The sequence below is a fragment of the Trachurus japonicus genome, chromosome 7 (assembly GCF_045865225.1).
Source record: "Trachurus japonicus isolate A0001 chromosome 7, Traja_1.0".
NCBI classification, from domain to species: Eukaryota; Metazoa; Chordata; class Actinopteri; order Carangiformes; family Carangidae; genus Trachurus; species Trachurus japonicus.
In genome coordinates this window covers 28,966,911-28,989,381 of record NC_140913.1, presented here as the reverse complement: position 1 = coordinate 28,989,381, position 22,471 = coordinate 28,966,911, and the positions used below count along the sequence as shown (strand labels likewise).

At 40.9% G+C, this 22,471-nt stretch overlaps 2 protein-coding genes across 4 annotated transcripts; one reads left to right on the top strand and one right to left on the bottom strand.

Annotated features, from left to right (window-relative positions):
- Positions 1-370: 370 nt before the first annotated feature.
- LOC146985009 (membrane cofactor protein-like) lies at positions 371-4,156 on the bottom strand. 3 transcript variants are annotated; one of them, XM_085782731.1, is made up of 6 exons: positions 3,979-4,151; positions 2,031-2,210; positions 1,798-1,897; positions 1,566-1,645; positions 1,293-1,472; positions 371-889 (listed from the first exon to the last, which is right to left on the bottom strand). In XM_085782731.1, the coding sequence occupies exons 1-6, from the start codon at positions 4,037-4,039 to the stop codon at positions 825-827; spliced, it is 666 nt and encodes a 221-aa protein (XP_085638857.1). In that variant the 5' UTR covers positions 4,040-4,151; the 3' UTR covers positions 371-824. The 3 variants fall into 3 exon arrangements, with proteins under 3 accessions (XP_085638857.1, XP_085638858.1, XP_085638856.1); XM_085782730.1 differs by lacking the exon at positions 371-889 and adding an exon at positions 899-1,175 and having other exon boundaries at positions 3,979-4,156; XM_085782732.1 differs by lacking the exon at positions 1,293-1,472 and having other exon boundaries at positions 3,979-4,142.
- A 1,513-nt stretch (positions 4,157-5,669) lies between these two features.
- Positions 5,670-21,631, top strand: ptpn22 (protein tyrosine phosphatase non-receptor type 22). Its single transcript, XM_085782727.1, has 26 exons — positions 5,670-5,986; positions 7,400-7,508; positions 7,996-8,072; positions 8,163-8,258; positions 8,387-8,425; positions 8,572-8,643; positions 8,860-8,919; positions 9,137-9,279; positions 10,944-11,010; positions 11,105-11,182; positions 11,385-11,474; positions 12,752-13,313; positions 16,631-16,696; positions 16,862-16,939; positions 17,249-17,320; positions 17,428-17,564; positions 18,099-18,126; positions 18,275-18,493; positions 18,597-18,668; positions 18,795-18,910; positions 19,007-19,034; positions 20,079-20,141; positions 20,420-20,526; positions 20,625-20,655; positions 20,752-20,835; positions 20,934-21,631. Exons 1-26 carry the CDS (start codon positions 5,885-5,887, stop codon positions 20,993-20,995), a joined length of 2,658 nt encoding a protein of 885 aa, XP_085638853.1. The 5' UTR covers positions 5,670-5,884; the 3' UTR covers positions 20,996-21,631.
- Positions 21,632-22,471: the final 840 nt, after the last annotated feature.

Here is a 22,471-nt window from a genome sequence, read left to right as displayed (position 1 = left end):
CTGATGCTATCTGGGTTAATCAATGTCACCTACAGGTTAATGTAATGTAATGTAATGAAGGCCTATGTAATTCAAGTGGATGTGGACATGATTTTATATTAACAGGTGTCGTAGTCAATCAAATTGTGTTAAATTGCGGACGGAAAAATTTTGTCACATCATCCAGGTACTTGTGAATACTTTGTGGAAGTTGTCAGAGTGTTACAAGGAGAAAAAGTAGGTAAAACAAAGAACAGAAATGGCGGAAGACTGTGCAGTGACCGGGTTATTTGAAAAGTCTGTTTTCTGGTGTACAGGGTAAATATATGTCAAAGTCAACGTAATTTGTCAATGCTGCTTTATAGATGATTTACATGGTATACAGAGATTGAAATTGTGTTTCTCTCCATTCACAGTGCAGTTTATATAAAAAAAAGTACACACAATATAAAAATATATGACACACATAAAAGTATATTAAAAAAAAAAAGTATAGTGCAAAAGGATATATACTGTGCAAAGTATGGGTGTGGTATATATGGATTTGCAATATGATTGTGCAGATATGTATGCAACATTCTTTGGTTATTTTTGTTTTTTTGGTTATAGTGCAAAGAAGTGTCGGAGTAAAGTGCTGGTGGCCACACAACCACTAGATGTCACCATATACCATTTATAGTGTGCACCTGCTGGTATGTCTTTCTTATCATATCTGAATCTGATACCATACTGAGACAGGTGAACTGCATGTCAGCTCATAACGTGGGTTTTTCATTATTTGTGTGTTTTTGTTATGGCCATGACAACTAAAAGCCTAGTTCCTTAAAACAGTTCTCCTCCAACTGCTAGAAATCTCTCACTGGTGACATGTTGGCATTTTCCACCGGAGGTACGTACTCATAAGCAATCACTGCTAAACAGAAATGGAAACAGGCTTCATACAAATCAGTAGGAAAAGTACCGTACATGCAGGCGAAGCAGGATGTATGTCAGTCAGTATTCATGATTTATGACATGTTTACACGTTGGAAGTCGAGGTGACCAGTTATTATCTTTTTCACATGTAACGATCCCTTCTCCTTCCATCTTATATCCATCATTGCACTTGAGCATCACAGTGGACAAGTATGTATAAGGAGGCCGAACTCCCCCAACCCAATGACCATTGTTAACAACAGGTTCGTCACACTGAACACCTGCAGGAGAAGAAATTGCAAATTAATACAGATCTCCACAATAACCTACTTCTGTATCAGCCATAACTGGAAAATGTTGAGAAAGGTGGAGATGAAAAACACATGAAATGCTCTTACGTCTGCACTCTGGAGCATCTGGTGTGAATGTTCCATTGTCTGAACATGTTAATGATGCTTCTCCAATGAGTGTGAAATCACCAAGACAAGTGTACTTTATACTATCTCCATACTGATAGAATTCTTTCACTGGTGACACATTGGCATTTTCCACTGGAGGTACTTCCTCACAAACAATCGCTGCAAAACAGAAATAACACAGCTCAGAATGGAAACAGGCTTCTTTCGATTTTTTGTGCAGTTTTTTCTGTTGAACACAACAAGATTACCAACCTTCACACACAGGCAACCTGCCAGTCCAACCCCCCTGCACACCACACACGGTGACCTTACTGCCTCCAACTTTTCCGTAACTAATGAGCAACAAACAATGTTTGAAGAACTTCAAGAAGGATCTGTGTTAGTCCTTTCATTTACCGCTCAAAAAGAAAGCACGCTCTACTGGCCACTCACTTTAACTAGAATTAGATTAACATAAACCACCAGTTATTGGTTCATTACTAACCCAGGGTTGCAGATGACCTGAAGTACAGCACCAAACTCTGTCCCTTCAGGGTATTCAACGACGCCATTCATAACTTCAGCAGCATCTCCACAGTTCCTCTCTGGAAAGAGAGAGAGCTCATTAGAAGGGCTGGTTTTCTTTTCTTACAACTCAAAATACACATACATTTCTTGTCAGACTTGTCATTAGACATCATCAGTCACACATTTCTTATATACATTTTATATATTCACTTTTGCACATCATCCTCAGGGTACTCCATGTGCCACCTCTACAACTGAGGCTTGGAGGCCCTGAAGCCTGGTAACCAGGAACACATTCAAGAGAAACTGAAGATCCATCCTGGAACGTCTCCTGAAGAATGGCGTCGCCCTTTAAAACCATGCCCTCCATTAGCTCAGGTCTGCCACAGTCTTGAGGTGCAACGAAAGAGAGAGAAAATCAGCTTAAACTCAAAGATCAGAGGGTTATTCCAGAAAGGAGGTTTAACAAACTCTGAGTGTGTCCCTGAACTCTAAGAAGTGAAACTCTGGAGTTTTCAGTTCCACAACAGCTGATCTGAGTTAGTTCAGTCGACTCTTAGTATATTATCTCTACCCCATCCCCCATCATCATAGATCTCCGATTCTATGATTCACTATGGCAACAAGGGAGAAAACAGGAATAAAAAAAACAACAACATGGCTGCAGGCGTAATAAGAATCACTGACAGAGTTAATGCGTCAGTTTAGATGCAATCATCTCTTCATTTTGAATCTACCATCGCTATCTTTTAATATCAGTGTAACGGCAATCTTTCTTCCTTCCAGTACTTCGCTTTACCACTACTATTAAGCAGTCTTCTTGGCAATAAACTTGACACAAAAGGAATCTTCCGAGGCAGTAACTCCGTTCAAAAAAGAACTTTACTTAAAAAGCAAAAACAAAGTTACAAGATTCACTCTGAGGTATCAAAAAAACTGTCTTGCTAAGCTATGATGTCATCAGCAGCATAATTAAAGGAGCAGTTAAACATTTTAAAGGAAAACTACTAACTATTGTACGCAATACAAATATGGCTCTTACAATCAGCCTGTGAGAAAGTGGTTTAATGTTGTTCAGTAAGTTTATTTTTTATTAAAGTGCAGTCAGCTGAAAATGAAACATAGCCTAAGTCTTGTGATTGCTCCTCACTTTAGTTTGATTCAGATTCGACATGAAGTTTATATTCAGTGGCTATTTCAATTTGTATTAGTTGAACTGTTTTTCCCAGTTACCTGTGAGTTTACAAATTAAAAGCACTTAGAAAAGGTCATGTGCATATGTGAATTATTATTAGTATATTTTTATGTATTTTCTTTTTATCTTATTTTATTCTGCTTTTTATTTTAGTATTAATATTTTATGTATGTATGTATATCTCACTCTGTGTTCATTTCGCTACAATTTGAAATGTTTGTAACAAAGAAAAATTTCCCTCCGGAGATCAATAAAGTAATTCTGAATCTGAATAAATGCAGGCTCGACAGTTCATGTATCAATGAATGTAACAACCTCCAAATATGTATTTCATGAAAATTGCAAATACTTTTACATGCATATACATTTGTGAATTTCTATTGCACATATTTTTAAAATGAGAAATATTTGTGTGTGTATCTCAAATGTGTTTTTAAATCTTATTTTTTTAGTATGTCGATTGTTTTTTAAACTTACATATGGAATGCAACATTTTTTTTAAAAACTTAATTTATTGAGTTTTTTTTCACAAGAGAACATGGACATACAGAAACACAGAATCAAAATCCCAACCCCCATCTCCCACCCAAAAAAGTAAAAAAAAAAAAGCAAATAAATGAGTAAATCTAAGACAATGTAGGCCTATGTAAGTATGTTGTAAAGGGGGACATAGGCCTACATATAGGCAGGTTTTAAGCAGGTTGTCACCTAAAGTGAAGCCAGTGGTTGTCCTCATTAGATTGTTTCATGCAGCAGCTCTGATTTCTCTTCCATGTATCTCAAAAAAGGTTGCCAGCTGAACTCTTAGTGTATGTCTTTTTATATATATATATAAAAAACATACACAAGGAGTTGTTTTTCTCTGCATAACTCCCTTTCTGGAATACCCCTCTGGCTTGTGTTGTATACCACACAAAATAGACCGCAATCAATGAGCTTATCCACATATAGGGCCAAACTCACCTTGCGCAGTAACGACCACGGAGAGAGAGCACAGCACCAGGAAGTGAGTGATCATCCCCATGACTGGATCGGTCAAAGAGTCGCCTCTGCTGAAGAAAAAAAAAAAACTAAAAGTACAACGATAAAAGTGTTAATGTGAGCGATGATTCAAAACAAACAAGACTGCCTCGTTATTCTCCAACCGTATAGGTGAAATACAGTTGAATTTCTCAACTAAATCATCAACATCACACCAGTTCGGGACAAGATAATAACCCTATATTAGAAATAACAGCTGATAGCCTACATGGGCGTAAGAGGGGAGCCTCCTTTGCCACGTAGTTTAGAAAACAACGAGCAAAACACCACATTATAGTGGTCAGCTAACGTGCCTTTGCTAATTTAGCAGATTCGTGATAAATGAAGCTGGTAACGTTGTTTGGTGTGTTATCGCTGTTGCGTTTCCTGTTAGTTTAGCTACCGTAAGGACGACACACGTGTGTAACTTACCCACCAAGCAGCTGGGAACCAACACCACAACAAACCACCGCCGCCCGCCGCCGCTTCCAAAACGGTAAGGAAGATCTCGCGAGAATTCAGCGAGAGATTCGCAAGATCACTGGTTGTTTTAGATACTTTTCATACTGAAAAAACTGGAATGTGTTGTAGTCATAGCAGCCTACTTACATGTGCCATACCGGTAGGACTCTTTGGCTTTTGTTTTTATTGCTTTGGTTGATTGTTTTATTGCCACGTGTGATCCCATGGTCCTACTGGACCACGGTTCACCACTGGTCACTTGTAAAAGACCCTTCACTGTTGGTTCAAATAGCCGGTAAGATCTGGTTGGATAACTATGACATTGTTTTTCTTTTGTTTATCACGAACTGCGCCCATGTCATTCATGCACTTCATACATTGTCAGATTGTGTCACTTAATGGACACTTAATGCCAGCAAATGATGTTTGTGATGATTTACTCAGACCTCATAAAATGACCACACTACCACACAACCACTAGATGTCACCATACTCTTGATAGTGTGCACCTGCTGAGGAGGTGCATTTGCATTGTCAATGCATCTCCATCATATAGCCTATGTGATACCAGACCTGTACCAGACTGACACAAACTGCATGCCAGCTCATCCAGAGGGTTTTTCTGGTGTGTTTCTTTGTTATCATGCTTGCCCATGATAACAACAAAAAGCCTCCCATTCAAAACTTTAAAACTGCACTGCCAACTACAGTTCACCAAGAGCATTTCATCTCAAAAACACATGGCTTCTGTGGATAAATGTAAGAACCACCCGTAGAGTTGAGTCAGTCTCATTGTCTGCTGAGAACCTTCCAGGGTTGTCAGTCAGTCAGACTCCCTTTTATTCCACCACTCCTTCTGCTTTTGACTCCATCCCTATAACCACATCCCTCCCTCTTCTACTCCTCTTGTGTGTGTGTCCTCCTGAATGCTGTCCAACAGGCGAGACTGCCCGCATTGCATTCTGACTTTGGGTTGGAGCAGCTGTTTGTGCCTGTTTCTGTGCATAATTGTCATGTCCCGGTCTGTTCTGCGGCTGCCAACCTCCCATTTCTGCGGTGACACTGTCATGCGATGAAACACCCGGGTGACTCTAGGACCCAGTGAGACACACACCAATGGAAGGGGGCGTGGTGACATTTTTTAATCTGACCACAGAACCTGTTAGCTTACTCTTGCTTCCTCTAAGACAGTTTGCATAGTTCCCTCACTTGTAGTTCCTTGACGTGACAGACGCAGTAGAGAAGTGCTCTGTGAGGCAACAACACGAAGAGCCACAGCCCTGAACCAAAACCTCAACGATCTTATACTCCATGAGCCCGGACGAGGACCTCTGTGTCCTGACATGCCTGTGAAAGGTGCCCTGTCGCAGGCAGTGTACAGCCAGCCATGGAGCAGCAGGCCTGGATACTGAGGAACTTCCTGGCCCAGCTGGAGAGTCAGGAGCCCGTGAATGAGGGGGAACCGAATGGCATTCTTGGGGAGTTTGCCGTGAGTCAAGATTTATGTTCCCTTTACTGATACAGTGGTGTGTAGTACATGAAGCCTCCGCGCAGTAGACTTATTTCTTCTGTTATTTTCATTATCACATTATCAAAGAAGATGTCATTATGGCTAAGGTGTTATACTGGCGGAGTTGACAGTCACCACAATAAAAGCGAAAGCTCCAAATTTTTTACAAAAGACCCAGCGAATCGGGGAAGTAACACACTGTTCTTTGTATAAACAGCTCAAACACCACATTTGTGCTTCCTCTTTGCACTGATACTTGTTATCAAAGGCACATGACAAGTGGAGACCCATAGGCTACTTCTTTACAACCCCTAACAACATCGTCTGTTCATTTACCATCAGCATACAACATTTCATGTACATTCACATGCAAGCAAAGTGTAGGCTGCAGGCTCCCATGGAGATGAGTGACATGCCAGCGCCTGAGGGCAGCTCATGCTGCTGTCATGCTGCTAACCAACCCAGACCACTACAGAGGAAGGGGTCTCTTGCATCACTTCCTCTTCAGAAACAAAAAGCACTCTGTGGCGTTAGCACTGCAGATGGTCTGCGAGGCCTTTTAACAGACTGTGTGGAAGAAGTGCGAGAAAGAGGCTCTGAACAAAAAGACCAGTGTCTCACATGGACGCGCCATGAGCTCGGAGTGTCAAACCTTCCACCCAGTTAAATCTTGGATGGAAATCCTCTCAGTTTGTGTGAGCTGTCCTGCCAGTTTCTAGTAAGATGAGTCACAGATTCTGGTCATCAAGGGTTGAATCACATAGAAACTGACCATGTGTGACCATTGAGTAGTTGGTCACATGTAATTTGCCTGGCTCCTTTTCTCCCCTGACTTTCATGTACACAGGAAAGTAAAGCTTAATTTTTATAGAACTTGACACCGACAACCTTAAAAGCCACCATAGACTATATAATACAGAAAGAGAAACAACTACGTCCATTTGTAAAATGCTGTTTAACCAATCTGAGAAACATTTATTTATGGACGCAGCGAGTCAGAGATGAATTTAGACTTTTAACCACCTCAAAATTTTAAACTGAACTCTTAGACAAAGGCCAACACTGGAGTAAATATACTCCCTGTGCATCGTGTTGTTGAAGACCAGTTGTTGAATAGTCTATAGCAGCTGAGGTAGTGGAAAGCATCACATACATAGAATATGTCTAAGATCTTCAGCAAAAAAAAAATTCATGTGAATGTCTTGCAGAGTCTCTGGTGCACTGTCTGAATAACAAGTGTCTCCGTTTTATCTTTATCGTTTGAATTGAGGAAGTTTAAAGACACCAGACGCATCATCACCAACGATCACACTGCAGGACTGTACAGCTACAAAAACTATGTTCCACAACAAGTTTTAAAAGTTGAAATCAATCCTTGCTCGTGTTTTCCAGAGGCTGAAGAGCCTGTCAACCAAGTACCGCACCGACAAGACCTACCCCAGCAAGACGGCTGAAAAGCAGGAAAACATCAAGAAGAACCGATACAAAGACATTGTACCATGTAAGCTTTGCACAAGGATGTTTTGTAATGATGATGATAAAGTTTTTCATCACATTATGAATATAATTCTGCATGAGGGCCGATGCCAAAAACGAGCAGAGATTAATGAAAGAAGGTGGTTGCATCATTTTTTGGATCTAGATACATTTACATTAGAATTGACAGTACAAATACTGTCCTAAATTTTTTTTTTTTTCGATACAATAACGTCTAATAATATCCATGATCATGAAGATCTGTTGAGTCTTGAATCATACACTATATGTGGATGTATTTTTAATAACTAAACAATGGGGAACATGTACACTCCAGGTATCCAGAAAATATTTCAAACACTAATAAATCTATTCATATTTATATTTCTACTTTTTCTAATTCTTAGTTTAGATTTTTTTTTTACCCAACGTTTGTAAAACACAACAAACAACTCGTTGGTCATGTGTTTGCTATTAATTATTACTAAATAAGCACATTTCTCTCCTTTTAGTTGACCACACCAGAGTAAAACTCACTCTGACCACCACTAAAAATGACACAGACTACATCAATGCCAACTTCATCAAGGTAAATGAACAGAGTCCTTGTAAGGAGAATATTATTTGGATTTCATGTGCATTATTCTGTACTTTACTATATGCTGTGTCTTGTCCACAGGGGATGTCGGGCTCGAGGGCGTACATTGCCACTCAGGGTCCTCTGCCTCACACCGTGCTGGACTTCCTGAGGATGCTGTGGGAGTACAACGTACAGGTACAGCAGGACATCACAAGTTGTCGTTATTTTTTAACACTTGTGTCAATCTCAAAACAACTGTGAAGATGCCTGAGTGGTAAAAATGTTGTTACATTATTTTTTCTCTTTGTCCTGTGTGACTCTAGGTCGTAGTGATGGCCTGTCGAGAGTTTGAGATGGGAAAGGTAACAATTTGTTTGCTTACTGGATCCCCATTAGCCGTTATTTAAAAAAACAAGATCATAATGGACACAATTCTTTTTCATAATAAATATATTTATCTGCATTTTCAACCGTTATTTCCTCCGCGTCTCATTCTTTCTTTCTGTAGAAAAAGTGTGAGCGCTACTGGCCACAGAAAGGAGAGCAGCCCTTTGTTTGTGAGCCTTTTACAGTTTACTGTGTGAGTATTGTCTTGTCTCAGAGTTGCACTTCCTGCTCTGACATTTTCCTACAAGTGAACCATGACATATTCTGACATTATAAGTTCATGTTATCTTCATGTAACATCTGTGTCATTCTCTTTCCTCTTTTGTCTGTTTTGAATACAGCTAAAACAAAAATAAATTCACACAATCTCAACCTTTTTTCTTGTTTTTCTTTTTTTTGTATTTTACAGGATTCTGAGGAAAGTAAAGGAGATTATTTGACCAGGATGCTGAGGGTGACTTTCCGCAATGTAAGTTGTGTTTATACCCATATTGTTAGAATAACTGTCACGACAATTCACCTGAGATCAGCAAAAGATTATCTGCTCATGTGTCGGTAACTGAAGGCAAATCTCAAAGCTGATGTGGTCACATGTGACACCACTGAGTCTAATTCCTCAATACGTCATTACGCAGTTGTGTGTGCCATGGCCATTAGTAAACTACTATACTTTTTTATTTTTACAGTGTAGCCGAACTATGAAACAGCTGCACTATGTCAACTGGCCGGATCACGGCGTTCCAGACTCCATCCCTCCCATTCTGGAAATGTTGGAAGAGATGCGTTCCTATCAGGGCCACGATGACATCCCCATCTGCATCCACTGCAGGTCAGACACACCTTCATATAAAATTATGGGATTTTATTTTTTGTCCAAAGAATCTGATTGGTGTTTAGTTCTTCTCACATCTTGACTTCATCCTACACTATCAATTACAGATACAGTTTATTATTATCATTGACATAATTATTAGACAGAGGGGACTTGTTTAGTTACAGCGTGAGAAGATGAACAATGCGTGAACTGCCTCTTATGTGTGATCATGCCTGTGGTTGTGATTCACCAGTTACTATAGGAACGTAGTGTCTGTGGGCAGCACGTATAAGGCCCCTGGCTCAGGCCTTAGAGGTTAGGCACTTCCTCTCTGCCTTAAAGACAGGAAGTGTGTGTAGGTGGTTAGCCAACGACCCGCTTGGTTTTAATACACTCGATACTGGCAATCCCCCTCACCGTTAACAGCACTTTTAAAGACAAACATTTCACCATCAGTTGCTCTAAAAACTCCAAAAATGTGACGTCCATCAACCCGCACCCACACGGCGGCTTCTACAGTATATTCACCAAGTTTACGATAGATAGATAGATAGATAGATAGATAGATAGATAGATAGATAGATAGATAGATAGATAGATAGATAGATAGATAGATAGATAGATAGATAGATAGAGTAGCAGCAAGACATACTACCTAAAACAGCAATATAACTCAAATTGGAGCACCCTATGAGTAATGAGTTAATGAAAATATACACTATATACATCCAAATGTTAATATATAAAAAACTTTAAAATAGAATAAATAGAAGAGAGAAGAGAAGAGAGTTTTGTCTTTTGTTGTTTCTTTTTGGTAACTATAGCCACAGTGGTGTTCAGAGGTGTGAGACCATTTTCCTCCAAGCAAGTGAACAAGAAACTAAGCGTCAGACTTTCTTATACTAAAGAGAGAGAAAGAGAGAGAGAGAAAAAAACAACATGATATAATAAAAACTCGGTGCGCATGGTGACAGGCCCAGCCCACACCTTTCAGAGGATGATGTGACTGAATGGAACGACGATGAGTCAGTGGCAGATCCAACCTACGGCACTGCAACAGAAGGAGTTCACTGCTACAATAACATACTCCACAACAAGTGTGCGTGAGTGTGTTCCCTGACGCGTATTACAAAAACCTCTCAACTTCTTCAACACTGTTAATACCGGTTCAAGAAATTAAAACTAATACAGTGTGAATAGAAATGACATTATACAGATCACGTGACGAGCTCTGGTGCTTTCTACACAAGGCCATGTCATTGCAAACATCCCTTGTGGTTTATTGATAATTTGATACTATATTGATACAGGGTTCTGAAAGGAGATCACTCAGATTTCTTGAAATGACAAAGCAAGGGAAAAACCCTCCTACGGTTTATTTTTAGGATTTGAGTGGAAGCCTTAAAAAAAACAAAACATCTTTTATTTTATTTATTTCCTAATTTGATCTCACAGTTTCAAAAAAATGTTGTACTGTTTGTTTTCATGCTGCGTGAATCAGGAACTGACTATGACCATTTGTTTAAAAAAAAACCAGCTCAGAGTATGGGATTGGGTGTGGTGAGTGTGATGCAGTTCATTGACACTGGGTTGTTGAACTTCTATAAACAGATGATTAATTGAGGAGACATGTCGAAGCCGAGCGGTTTGAAAAATGTGACTTTGTGCTGTGGTTGCAGCGCCGGCTGTGGGAGAACAGGAGCTCTGTGTGTCATCGATTACACCTGGAACCTTCTGAAGAAGCAGGTGAGATATATATTCCTCCTGTTGTTGTGCACGTTGTTTTTTTCCCCCAATGATTCGCACTGAAGCGTGACTGTTTGTGTGCTGTTTTATTTAGATGATCCCTCCAGATTTTAATATCTACGACCTCGTTCAAAACATGAGAACCGAGCGGCCCTCAGTGGTTCAAACCAAGGTATGTTTTTTTTTTAAAAACATGTCACATGGAGCAAAAATCTTCCAACAAGCAGAACCACATTTCAGGCAGCTCTTTATGTCAGTTCCTTCCTCCCTATCAAAGGCCTTTTGATGATTTGTGTGTTTCGTCGTGCGTCATGCCTCAGGGGCCTCGACACCTAACAGAGCAGGTTTTTTTTGTTGTTGTTGTTTCACCCCAGGAGCAATATGTGCTGGTGTACAGAACCATCAAGGTGCTGTTTCAGAGATATTTGCAGCAGTCCATGGATGCACACACCTGCAGAAAGGAGGTGAGCAACCAGAAGCACACACTCATATACACACATCCTTCTGAGTGTATTAATACGACTACAGTAACAGCCGTGACACACGGTGAGGAAGACACAGCAGCTGTGGCAGGATTTTCTTGTGGTTTTGTCACATTTATACACAGAACACCGTTACGTAATCTGAGTGGAAAAAAAGCACAATGCAGACTCAAAACTGAACAGTGAAGTTTGTGTCTGTAAAGCTGCTGATTTATTTGAACACAGGAAGTTAGTGATTTGTTTAAGTGCATTTTGCAAATGTGGTAAAATTCATATTTGTGTTGCATCATTCCCTTCATTATTATTATTATAACCATTAAACTAGGAAATATATTGAGGAGCAACCTCATTTGCAATATAGCCGATTCGGACAAGACATAACACACGATTGAAGCATACATTATCCAAAATACGAAATACCAAAAAGTAAAGTGACAAAGATAAATTGAAAACAGAGAAGTCTAGTTAAAAACAGGAGCAGTTGGAGGAAAAATAAGATGCAGTTATGGATTTAAATTGTCATACTGATAAAAGTGTGGTAAGTTTCAAATTGTTCCAGGTTGCAGGTGCACGGGAAGAAAAACTGGACTTTCCAAATTCAGTATTAACAGAGGGAACCTGCAGTGTTAAAGCCAGTCCTTTGACCGTGTGTGATAGAGACTTGCATTAAAAGATACTAAAGAGTTAAGATAGGATGGTAAGAGGCCAGTGAGAGCTTTAAGAATAAATAAAATCCAGTGTTATCATGCCTGTTAGATAGTGAGGGCCATTCAACTTTAGAATACAGGTCACAATGATGAGTGTTGTAGCTGTCGCCAGTAATAAACCTCAGGGCTGAATGATAAATGGTGTCAAGTGGATGAAAAGTTGTAGCTGATGCATGCCTGTATAAAATGTCTCCATAATCTAAAACTGACATAAAAGTTGCCTCAATAAGTTTCTTCCTGCAATGTAGAGGAAATGATGATTTGTTTCTGTAAAAAAAAGCCTATTTTTTGTCTTAGTTTGGCTACCATATTTGTCATCAATCCAGATTCCAGGATATTTGTATTCAGAGACTCTTTCAATAGTTGTACCATTACTAGCGGAGATCATTTGATTTTTGTAAGTGTTGTTTTTTGATTTGGTGAAAAGTATGAATTTGGTTTTTACCTGCATTAGGAACCAGTTTATGATTACAACTTGTGAGTCAGTGAAACTGTGCTGAAGAGATTCAATTGCAGAAGTTCATGTGTTTACTGCTCCTTTAAACTGGACAGGTGACCACCACGGTCCCGCCTCCTATCACGCCCGACTCTGAATCTGACACCGAGTTCGATTTGCTGGAGAGAGACTTTTCACCACAGTACCACCGCCACCACACAACCTCACCTTGCGCTCCGGAGAATCTCATCGTCCTGAGGGGCGGGGACCAGCACGTGGACCGGCAGCAGCAGCAGCAGTGGCATCTGTTCTGCTCCTTCTCCGACACCTCGCTCACCGGCGGCCGGGACCAGCAGGAGGGGGCCCGGACCTCGCCCGCACAGCTGCACACAAGCCAGAGAGCCGCCGCCGCAGTGGAGGAGGAGGAGGAGGAGACGGCGGCGAGCGGGAAGGAAAGCGAGGACATCCCATCACTGAAGCCTCCACCTGTAGCAGCCGTGCCAGAGGCCATTTGTCTGATGGTGGAGGACCCGTACTTCGACACCCCCATGAGCTCCCCGTCCTCAGAGGAGGTGCCCGTGGAGCCTGGTGAAGACACCAAAGAGTGGACGTTTAGCCCCATCTTCGACACGCCCTTGTTGTGTGTGAATGACAAGAATCTGATCTCACCCGTCTCAGGTATAGTATATGGTCATATATCTCACAGACAACACAGGATTGAAGGGGAGAGTTCAACGTTTTGGCAAATTCGCCTATTTCCATAATCTCTTATATAGTCTCTTAGGAGTAAGTTCATTACCTTTAATTGTCAGTGCAAGCTGTTTTTAGAACGGCGGGGCAGAGACGTGAGCTCTGCACGGAGCACAGTAGGCTACTTTTGCCTCATCAAACTCATCAAATGTAGCCTGACAAGCCAGACTATATCACTAAAATGTATAGTCTGGAAACGACCGGTAGACCTCGGCTCAATCCAGGGGGCGGGATGAAGGCTGTCTTTCAAACTGTCTCTGCACGCAATAGGGTAGCGCTACGACCAATCAGAGCAAAGAGCAGGATGACGTTAGCCTGACAAGCCAATTAAAATGTATGTCGTCATCGCGTTAAGCCCGCCCAACGACTCTCTAAACAGATAGAGCGCTGTGATTGGTGAACACAATCGGTGTTCGAGACTCAAAAAGTTCCTATGGCTTGTTTCTAGACTCACCTACGGAGCAAATATATTTGCTGCCACTAGAGTGCGTCTAGATTTCTAGGCTACATCAAATGCGTAATCCAACAACTCTTGTGAAGAAGTTGTGACCTGCACATTCACCACGCTATGAAATAATCATGTAACATTATGAGACAAGAGTTGTTTTCGAGGCAAATGCGTAGCTGGAATGAAACTTTTCAGACACGGCTGCTGGGCGGAGTGACTTCAAAAGCGCAAGTAGACCCGAGTATTTGCTTCATGTGTCGTAATCAGTGTTGGGAACGTTACTTTTAAAAAGTAATTAGTTATAGTTACTAATTACTTCTTCCAAAAAGTAACTGAGTTAGTAACTCCACTACTTCACTATAATAGTAACTAGTTACCAGGGAAAGTAACTATTGCGTTACTTTTTCTTTCCAAGGGCATTTTTAAATTGTATTTTATTGTTTTCATATATTTCACTGATCGCAATTATGGAATGCGAGTGTGTGTTTTATTGAAAGCGAGGCTGGTGTGCCTATGAAAATAGGTTACAGTGGGTTTTTTAAGTGCTGTGGCTGCCTACAAGCAAATCTCATATTGTCTCTGTACAAAGACAACAAAGACCTTTTTAAATGTGAAAACAGTGGAGACCTATTCAAGATTTGCGTTTGGGCAACAATAACAGGAAACATCGAAATTAATTTATTCATGGCCACATTAAGTGAAATTATTAACTTTACCGATTATCCATCTGATTATCTGTCCTGCTGCGAGCACACAACTTCTCAGGGTATCCGCGGATCCTTAAAAAGTCTTAAATTCATGTATCTAAAATATACTTAAAATACTTAAAAAGTATTACATTTATTAGAAAATTCAAAGATGGTCTTAAATATATAATATATAATACACAGCATCATTAAATATGTATGCACTTAATCTTTTATATGAAATAACAGGGTATCCGCGGGGTCTTAAAAAATCTAAAATTTGAAAATCTAAATTTTAGGTCTTAAAATGTCTTAAATTTGTTGAATTATTGTGTTCAAGTCTTAAATAATTTTAGTCTCGCATTTGCCCCTAAAAAAAAATACATGTGTGAACCGGGAAAATCACAAAAAAGAAAGAGCACAACCTGTGATTGGTCAAAAACTACAAATCCCACAATTCTCTGGCCTCAACAATAACAGTAGTTAGTGTAAGTAAGGGAGAGTGGAGCTGTCGGTGGAAAGAGGAAACAACGCCACGTCTGGTCCTGTTCTATGTTGTTCGTTCACACCGTAACCGTTTATTCGTTACGTCCGCGGTGTAAAAGGCCGTAACGCAAAGACGCGATTAGGCGCGAGACGCGGTAGACGCGACTTTTTTTTTTTGCGACGCAATACACGGGATTTTTTTGGGCGACGGGACCATCGCGTCTTCGTCTATTTCATCGTGTTTGGTGGGAAGACCCACAAGGGGGAAGACCCACAAGGGGCTTCCCACCAAACACGAGGAACGCTTTTTTTTCGCTCGAGTTGTGACGCGCGACCAAACGCGAGATACGCGATTTCTCGCTCGTTTTGACTTTGTGTAAATTCGCGTCTTCACGAGCTCGCCCATTTTCACTACAACAACAACATTTCTGCTCTCATCAACCATGGTTGAGGTCACAACGCTGCGCTGTACCTGCTCTGGAAGAGTTCCGGGCTGATGAGCTACAGAGACTTTAGAGTTTAAAGGAGCAGTGCGTCGCTGTGTCGGACTGTTTGGATTTAATGAAGAAGCTGCACAGAGTCAGGTGAGCAGAAGCTCAGGACAAACACTTCGCTCCGGGACATAATGTAGCTACACCTCACATGTTCTTGTCTTTTACCTCAAGGAGATTAAAGTAGTGTCTGTACTTTCCCTCCGATCTCGGCAGCTTCCCTCTGCTAGTTTGTGTGTGTGAGGCTAAACTGCGTGCGTGTGTGGTTTGTGTACAAACTGAACACTGCCTCTGATTGGCTTAGCATGAAACCTTACTCTGCCTCAACCAATCATCATCACTTATGTGGTTGTCTCGTCCCTCCCTCCTCCCTCCTCCCCCCTCCCCTCACCAAAGGAGAGGAGGAAAAAGAAAAACAGTTTAGCAGCTTCTGTGGCTGAGATGAGCCAAGTCGGAGGACAACAGCTTCACTGAGTAGTTAACGCCGTTACCGGTAACGGTAACGGCGTTGTAACGGTGGAAATAGTAATTAGTTAGATTACTCGTTACTGAAAAAAATAACGCCGTTAGTAACGCCGTTTATTTTAACGCCGTTATTCCCATCACTGGTCGTAATGTTACAGCTCCACTACCTCCTGAACTTAAACAAGCTCCTTTATTTCCTGTCTTACATTATTGGACAAACTGATTAATCCAGGCGTCACAACAATGGTCAGACACACCTGGATTAATCAGTTCCAATAATGTAAGACAGGAAATAAAGGAGCTTGTTTAAGTTCAGAAGTAGTGGAGCTGTGCATAAAGACCATTACGTTATTATTTCATAGCATGGTGAATGTGCAGGTCACAACTTGTCCATGAGAGCGTTTTTGAGTTGTTGGATTGTGTATTTAGTTTGATGAGGGGAATGCGAAAGTACCATGCGCTTCTATTGTGTTCGCTGAGCAGCTCGCGTCTCTGCCCCGCCGATCTAAAAACAGCTTGCACCCACAATAAAAGGTAATGAACCTACTTCTAAGACTAAAAGGATTATGTCAATGGGCGAATTTGCCAAAATGTTGAACTATCCCTTTAATATTTACTTTTTAGATACTTGTATTCATAAATGTGCATTTGTGTTTAAATCTCATCCAGATGAGGAGGCGCCTCCTCCGCTGCCTGAACGAACCGCCGCATCCTACGAGCTGGACATGGTCACAGGTTTGTGTTTGAGTGTAAATGTCAACTGTAGTATAAACCACAGGCCTCTGTCAGGTTCAGGCCTCTCTGTTGGCTTTATTATATATAAACTATTTCTACTTAAGAGTCTCTAATCTCTGTGCTTATACATCCTCATGTCTAACATATCAAGATTTTGTCTTTCAGAGCGCTCACATCCCTCTGAAAGGTTATCAGTCATCATCCCACCGAACGCTGCTGCCGAGGCCGTCAGGGAGCTGAGGGGTGAGGACGTCTATGAAACTCCTGATGTAGTGTAATGTGATGTGATATTTCCAGATAATGTAGCAGGAATGATTTTCTCAAAGTGAGAATAACTCTTTGATGGTAAATGGACTGAATATCACATTCAGGTGCTTTTTCCCCCCACTTACACACCAATCATACATCGCCACCTGAGGACACTTCAACATGAATCACTGACCTTCCAGTTATTGGACGACCCCTCCTCTACCTCCTGATGCTGCAGTGCTCACAACAAAATACCCAGAATACTCAATACATTCATACTTATTTCATTTCTCATTTTCCCAGCCTGCACCCCTTCACCTGTGCCCCCACTTCCAGAGAGGACTCCAGAATCGTTTGAGCTCGCCATCGATCAAGGTCTAGATACAAAATAACATCACAAATCAATCACACACACAAAAAGGAATAAATATGAAATGTGCATTGTTAGGTTTAACTCATTCTCATTCTTGCTTACCATTCAGCTCCTGTGGAGCAGAGCTTCGAGGTCACACCACCGGTGGAGCTGAGCAGAATAGGAATGTCCTCTGAGTGGTCGGGGATCTCCACAGCAGCTGCCACGGCGACCCCGAACGAGCCCAAACCTTGGGCCAGGAGTAAGGTGAGAGTGAAATAACTTAAAGAAAAAGGAAAAGAAGAAAGGCCAGCAACACTCGTGTCCTTCTCATTGTCTTTTATTGCAAACTGCATCTGCGCTTTAATTACATCACTTCCTGTTTAAAATTACACACTGAGGAAGACGTTGTCGAAACCGGTCTGTGTGTTTTAAGCGCAAACGCAGTTTGCAATAAAAGACAATGAGAAGGACACGAGTGTTTCTGGCCTTTCTTCTTTTTCTGCAGTTTTTGGCCGTGCACCTCTTCAGTTTGTTCTTGAAAGGTTTTTTTGGAGAGTGCGTGTTTTTCTTTGTTTTGAGAGTGAAATAACTTCAACAGCATCTTAGACACAGACAGGTTTAAATAACACACATAACAACGTCAGAAAGCAGCAGATAACATCTCTGTTCAAGTGACAATGTGTATGGTGCTGTGGTTTATGGTCACAGTTAATGGTTTAGACCTGGAGCATCCTGTCACATCAGACTGCTGTGGCAGTTACGTAACAATAACATATTATTACATTTTCTTTCTTGCAGAGCCTTAAAGTCAAAATGAACTTCACAGGTAAGATTTATATGATAACATAATGTTCAAGATTTTGTATAAACTGTCTCATAATGCCATAAAATAAATAATAAAGTTCTGCAATAATATGATGATGAATTCAAATTTAATGCTGCTGCTCTGATGTTTTCTTTTGATATTTTTCTAGCACCAGTTACACATTTTGATGTTGCATCAAATACACCTGCAAACCACCATCCTCTGCTCCCATCAACTCCGCCTCCACTCCCATCGACTCCGCCTCCGCTCCCTTCGGCCCCGCCTCCTCTCCCTTCGGCCCCGCCTCCACTCCCATCGGCTCCGCCTCCACTCCCCTCAGCTCCGCCCCCTCTCCCATCGGCCCCACCTCCACAGCATCATTTTCACAGTAGGTTGACTGGTGCTGATCTTTTTTTGTCTGCAGGAAAAAATATAATAAAGTTATTTAAGGTTTAAAGTTGTTGACTTTATTCTTCTATCTGAATGTGCAGCTGAAGACAGCAGCCTGATTCCTCCACTCCCTGACAGAACCCCCGAGTCCTTCATCCTCAGAGCAGAAGAGAGTGAGTGCATCATCATCATAATCATCAACTCTCTTGCAACAAGAGACACAATCCTGCAGCAGAATCTGTGAAGTGATATATATCTTTTTTTTTTAACTTACTCTCTCGCTCTTTTTCCCCCAACAGCTCACGTGACACCGGCCTCGAGCCCGCAGCCCTCATCGAGGGTGGGCTTGTCGTCCGAGTGGGATGTCGGCTCTCAGTCCAAGAAATTCCTTGATGTTGTCATGTGCAGGAGCAAGGTAATATCTCTCCCCTTCCTTATACTCTCCTCCCTGAGTTTCTATTTGTAAGCATATTATAACTTTTTTTTTTTCACTTTTAAATGCTCTCCACAGTCGGTTCGAGTCAGGAGTTCAGGGTCGGGTGAGTTGATTTTGGTTGAACGCTGCTTCCTCTTCTGCTTTCGCTGAACTTGACGAGGGTGTTAAATGATGAGGGCAGCGGTGCTCAGTGTAGCTCTTCCTTCCCCATAAAAAGACCAAAACCAAACACAAGCCATCTACAGTAGTCCACCGAGTGAAAATGAAATGAAATTGGTTGATATCTATAAGAAGATCTATTTTATGGTTTTATGTATTAAAACCAATAATTCCCTCAAATTACAGCAGAGATGGGTATTATTACAGATTTGGTTGCACTAGTGAGTATGTACAGTCATCATATGGAGGTTTAAACCTACATACATGAGTCGAAAGTTTTTTTTTTTTTCTGCTATTGAGTATATGTATATTCTAAGGGGTGGGTATTGTAGTATCTATATTTTTTATCCTATTTTATTTAGAGAGAAAAAATGATATACATCTACCTTCTAACTCTTTTCCATCGGGAGTTTGTTTGTAGCCAAAGGATTTTGCTCTGGGGGTTATATACTAAGTTATTCTCATTCTACTATACCACTATGCTTATTAAATTAAATTAACACTGCAACAGTCTGGTTTATTCATATGTTCTTAGTGGAGCTCTGTGGTAGAATAACCTTCACTTTATGTCTCTTTATTGTTGATTTTGGTTGAGTTGTTGATTGCTAATAATTTACTATAATAGTTTAGGTGAGAATTACATTTAGTATTCTGATTGCAACTTAATAGTCTTTCAGTAAGTTTCAGAGCAGGTAGGTAGGAATTAGTGTTGTGGATAAATATAGCATTTAAAATACTTAAGTGCAAAGACGGTACATTGAGGAAGTAGACCACAGGGTTGCATTTGCATCTTTGTTGAGAATGTAGAAAAACTGGCAGATTCAGACTGATCTGTAGAAGTACCTGCCCACACCACAGGGAGGCGTTGTTTATCAAAGCGAGGGACAAACGTTTAATTAGTGAAATGACAGGATTTTTGTTAATTAAATGAAATAACTGCTGTTGTTGTTGTAGTATGGGGGGTTGTTGAACATTGTGTTTCTTGCAGAGCCCCTGACTGCTGCTCAGCAGCTCGCTCCATCTCCTGTGGTCGTGGCTGGAGCAGGAAGTGGTGAGTTGCCTCAGAAATTAAAAAGGCGCTGCGCATCACACAGTAGCCTCTCTCACACCTACACCTATTAATAGACACACAACTACTTTCCTTATAAATGCTCGAGCACATACAGTACTATATCTCAACATCTAAGGCCTAACTGATTACTGTGGTAGTTGAGTTAATCACTCTTCTGCATGACGCTTTGATGCCGCGAGCACTTTGAGGTGGGGGGGCAACAATCAGGGTAATTTCAAAAAGCAACAAATCATCTGTCTCTTTGTGTTCAACATCAGCACAAGTGGGACAGCATGAGCAGGTGAACCGCAGGCCGTCTCTGAACGCCGAGACACCAGGAAACAGATCAGACAAAGGCAACGAGAAGGGAATGTGCAGAGCGAAGGTAACACAACTCGTTAATAACACACACACACACACACACGATTTTAAAGTGAAGCCAAAGCCAAAGCTGAATCTGTCTTTTGTGTCTCTTTTGCACAGAGTCTGAAGTTTTTTAGACACAAACCAAAAAGTAAGTCACGCTCATTTAAAATTCAGCTGAAATAAATGCACTGGTGCTTGTGAGAAAACTTTGGACTAACGTGTTTGAAAAAATGTATTTGATCAGATAAACTGACTCCTCCACCTCCTTTAAATGAGTCTGGAACACAACCTCCAACAAACGGTGCCTCGTTTTCACTGTTTAAATTTGGTAACTTCCTCATTTTTGCACATTTTACACATTTCTATTTCAATACCAATACATGCAACTTATATTATATGACACTGTTTCCGTCTCCTCCTCCACAGGATTTGGGAACCGATTTGGAAAGCCCAAAGGCCCGAGGAGTTACCCAGAGACTTGGATTTGAGGCGGCCACCCCTCCCTCCCTGTCTTAAAACATTTATAAAAAGGTGGATCTGTTTTTAAACTGGTGTCGCTAACGATGTGGACATCTGGGAGTTTGACTTGGACCACACACTCACTGTCAGTGAAGAGCACCAGAGGCCGGCTGATCCTCGTCTTGCACAGCACAGCACAGCAGCACTCTGAGCAGAGAACAAACAGGAAGTGCCTTAGTCGTATGAACTAACTTTAATTTTAACTATTTTAACCAGGGGCTCGATGAACAACATGGGAAAGCTGCAAAACCTCTTGAAGACAATGCTGTTAAACTTAATATTAAGTTGTATGTGTGTGTGTATGTGTGTGTATATATGCGTGCGTGTATCTGTATGCGTTTGTGCTTATGGCATGAAACAAGAAAACGGGTAAAACTTTGAATCTCGTTCAGCATCATGAGTGTTAGTTTCGTATCTACGCTGTCATTCACACTCCTGCTGCCATCTTTAGTATTTGAACCAACTTGAAAGCATCATCAACCTGTGAAAAAGGATATCTTAAAGGTACAGTACAGTGTATGTGATGCATATTAAATATGCATATAATGTCACTGTGCATTTAAAGTGTGTCACACAAATTTATTTATTAAAAAATATAAAGTCTATGCATCATCATTGGTTTTTCTTTTCTTTTTTTTTATCCTACTCCCACACTGCCCTGTAAGAGATCGAGCCGAGCAATTGACAAATATGATTAAAAATGTCCTTGTACGAACATTAACAACAACAAATATTCGTAGCATCACGGCAAATATGACAAAGGCTTATGTGACAGTATCCCATCTGTCCATTTATTTCTACATTTATTTATCAAGTCAAGACCCTATGACAGTCATATTTCTGACAGAACAAAAAATAACCACTCTGCTTCCTGATTAGGATCTAATATGTATGAAAATGTCTCATTTTTTAATAACACTATGCTTCAGGTGACGTGCAGATGTAGATGTAAAAAAAAAAAGCATCATGAGATGTCTTTTTTTTTTTTTTTTAATAAAATAAACATGACTGTGGCTGCTGTGGCCAGTTCTCATTTCACATCCTGCTCACAAACAAAATGCACCTCACAGTTTTTAAACGAGGCGAAACCCTAAACCGTTACAAGGCACTAAAACGTGGTCAGTGGTCGAGCAAAGGCAGCATCACACCAACACTTCCTTAGTATAGCACTAATTTAAGAAGACTACACCGAACAGACAGGCAGTGTTCGCATTCGCTTTAGCATTAACAAGCTGTTTCCCTAATTGTCTGGAAGACGTGTTGCAAGTTTAGCATCAAACTTAATCTCTCTACTCACTCAACATCTGTCTCCAGCTGTGGGGAAACTGACAGACTCTCATTAAACAGCTGCTGATGCCGTTGCGCTAACTTGCCAAAAAAAATGACAAACACCTCCTTTACAGAAGTTTTTCTAGCGCTAGAATAAAAACAACAGCTGCTCCTGC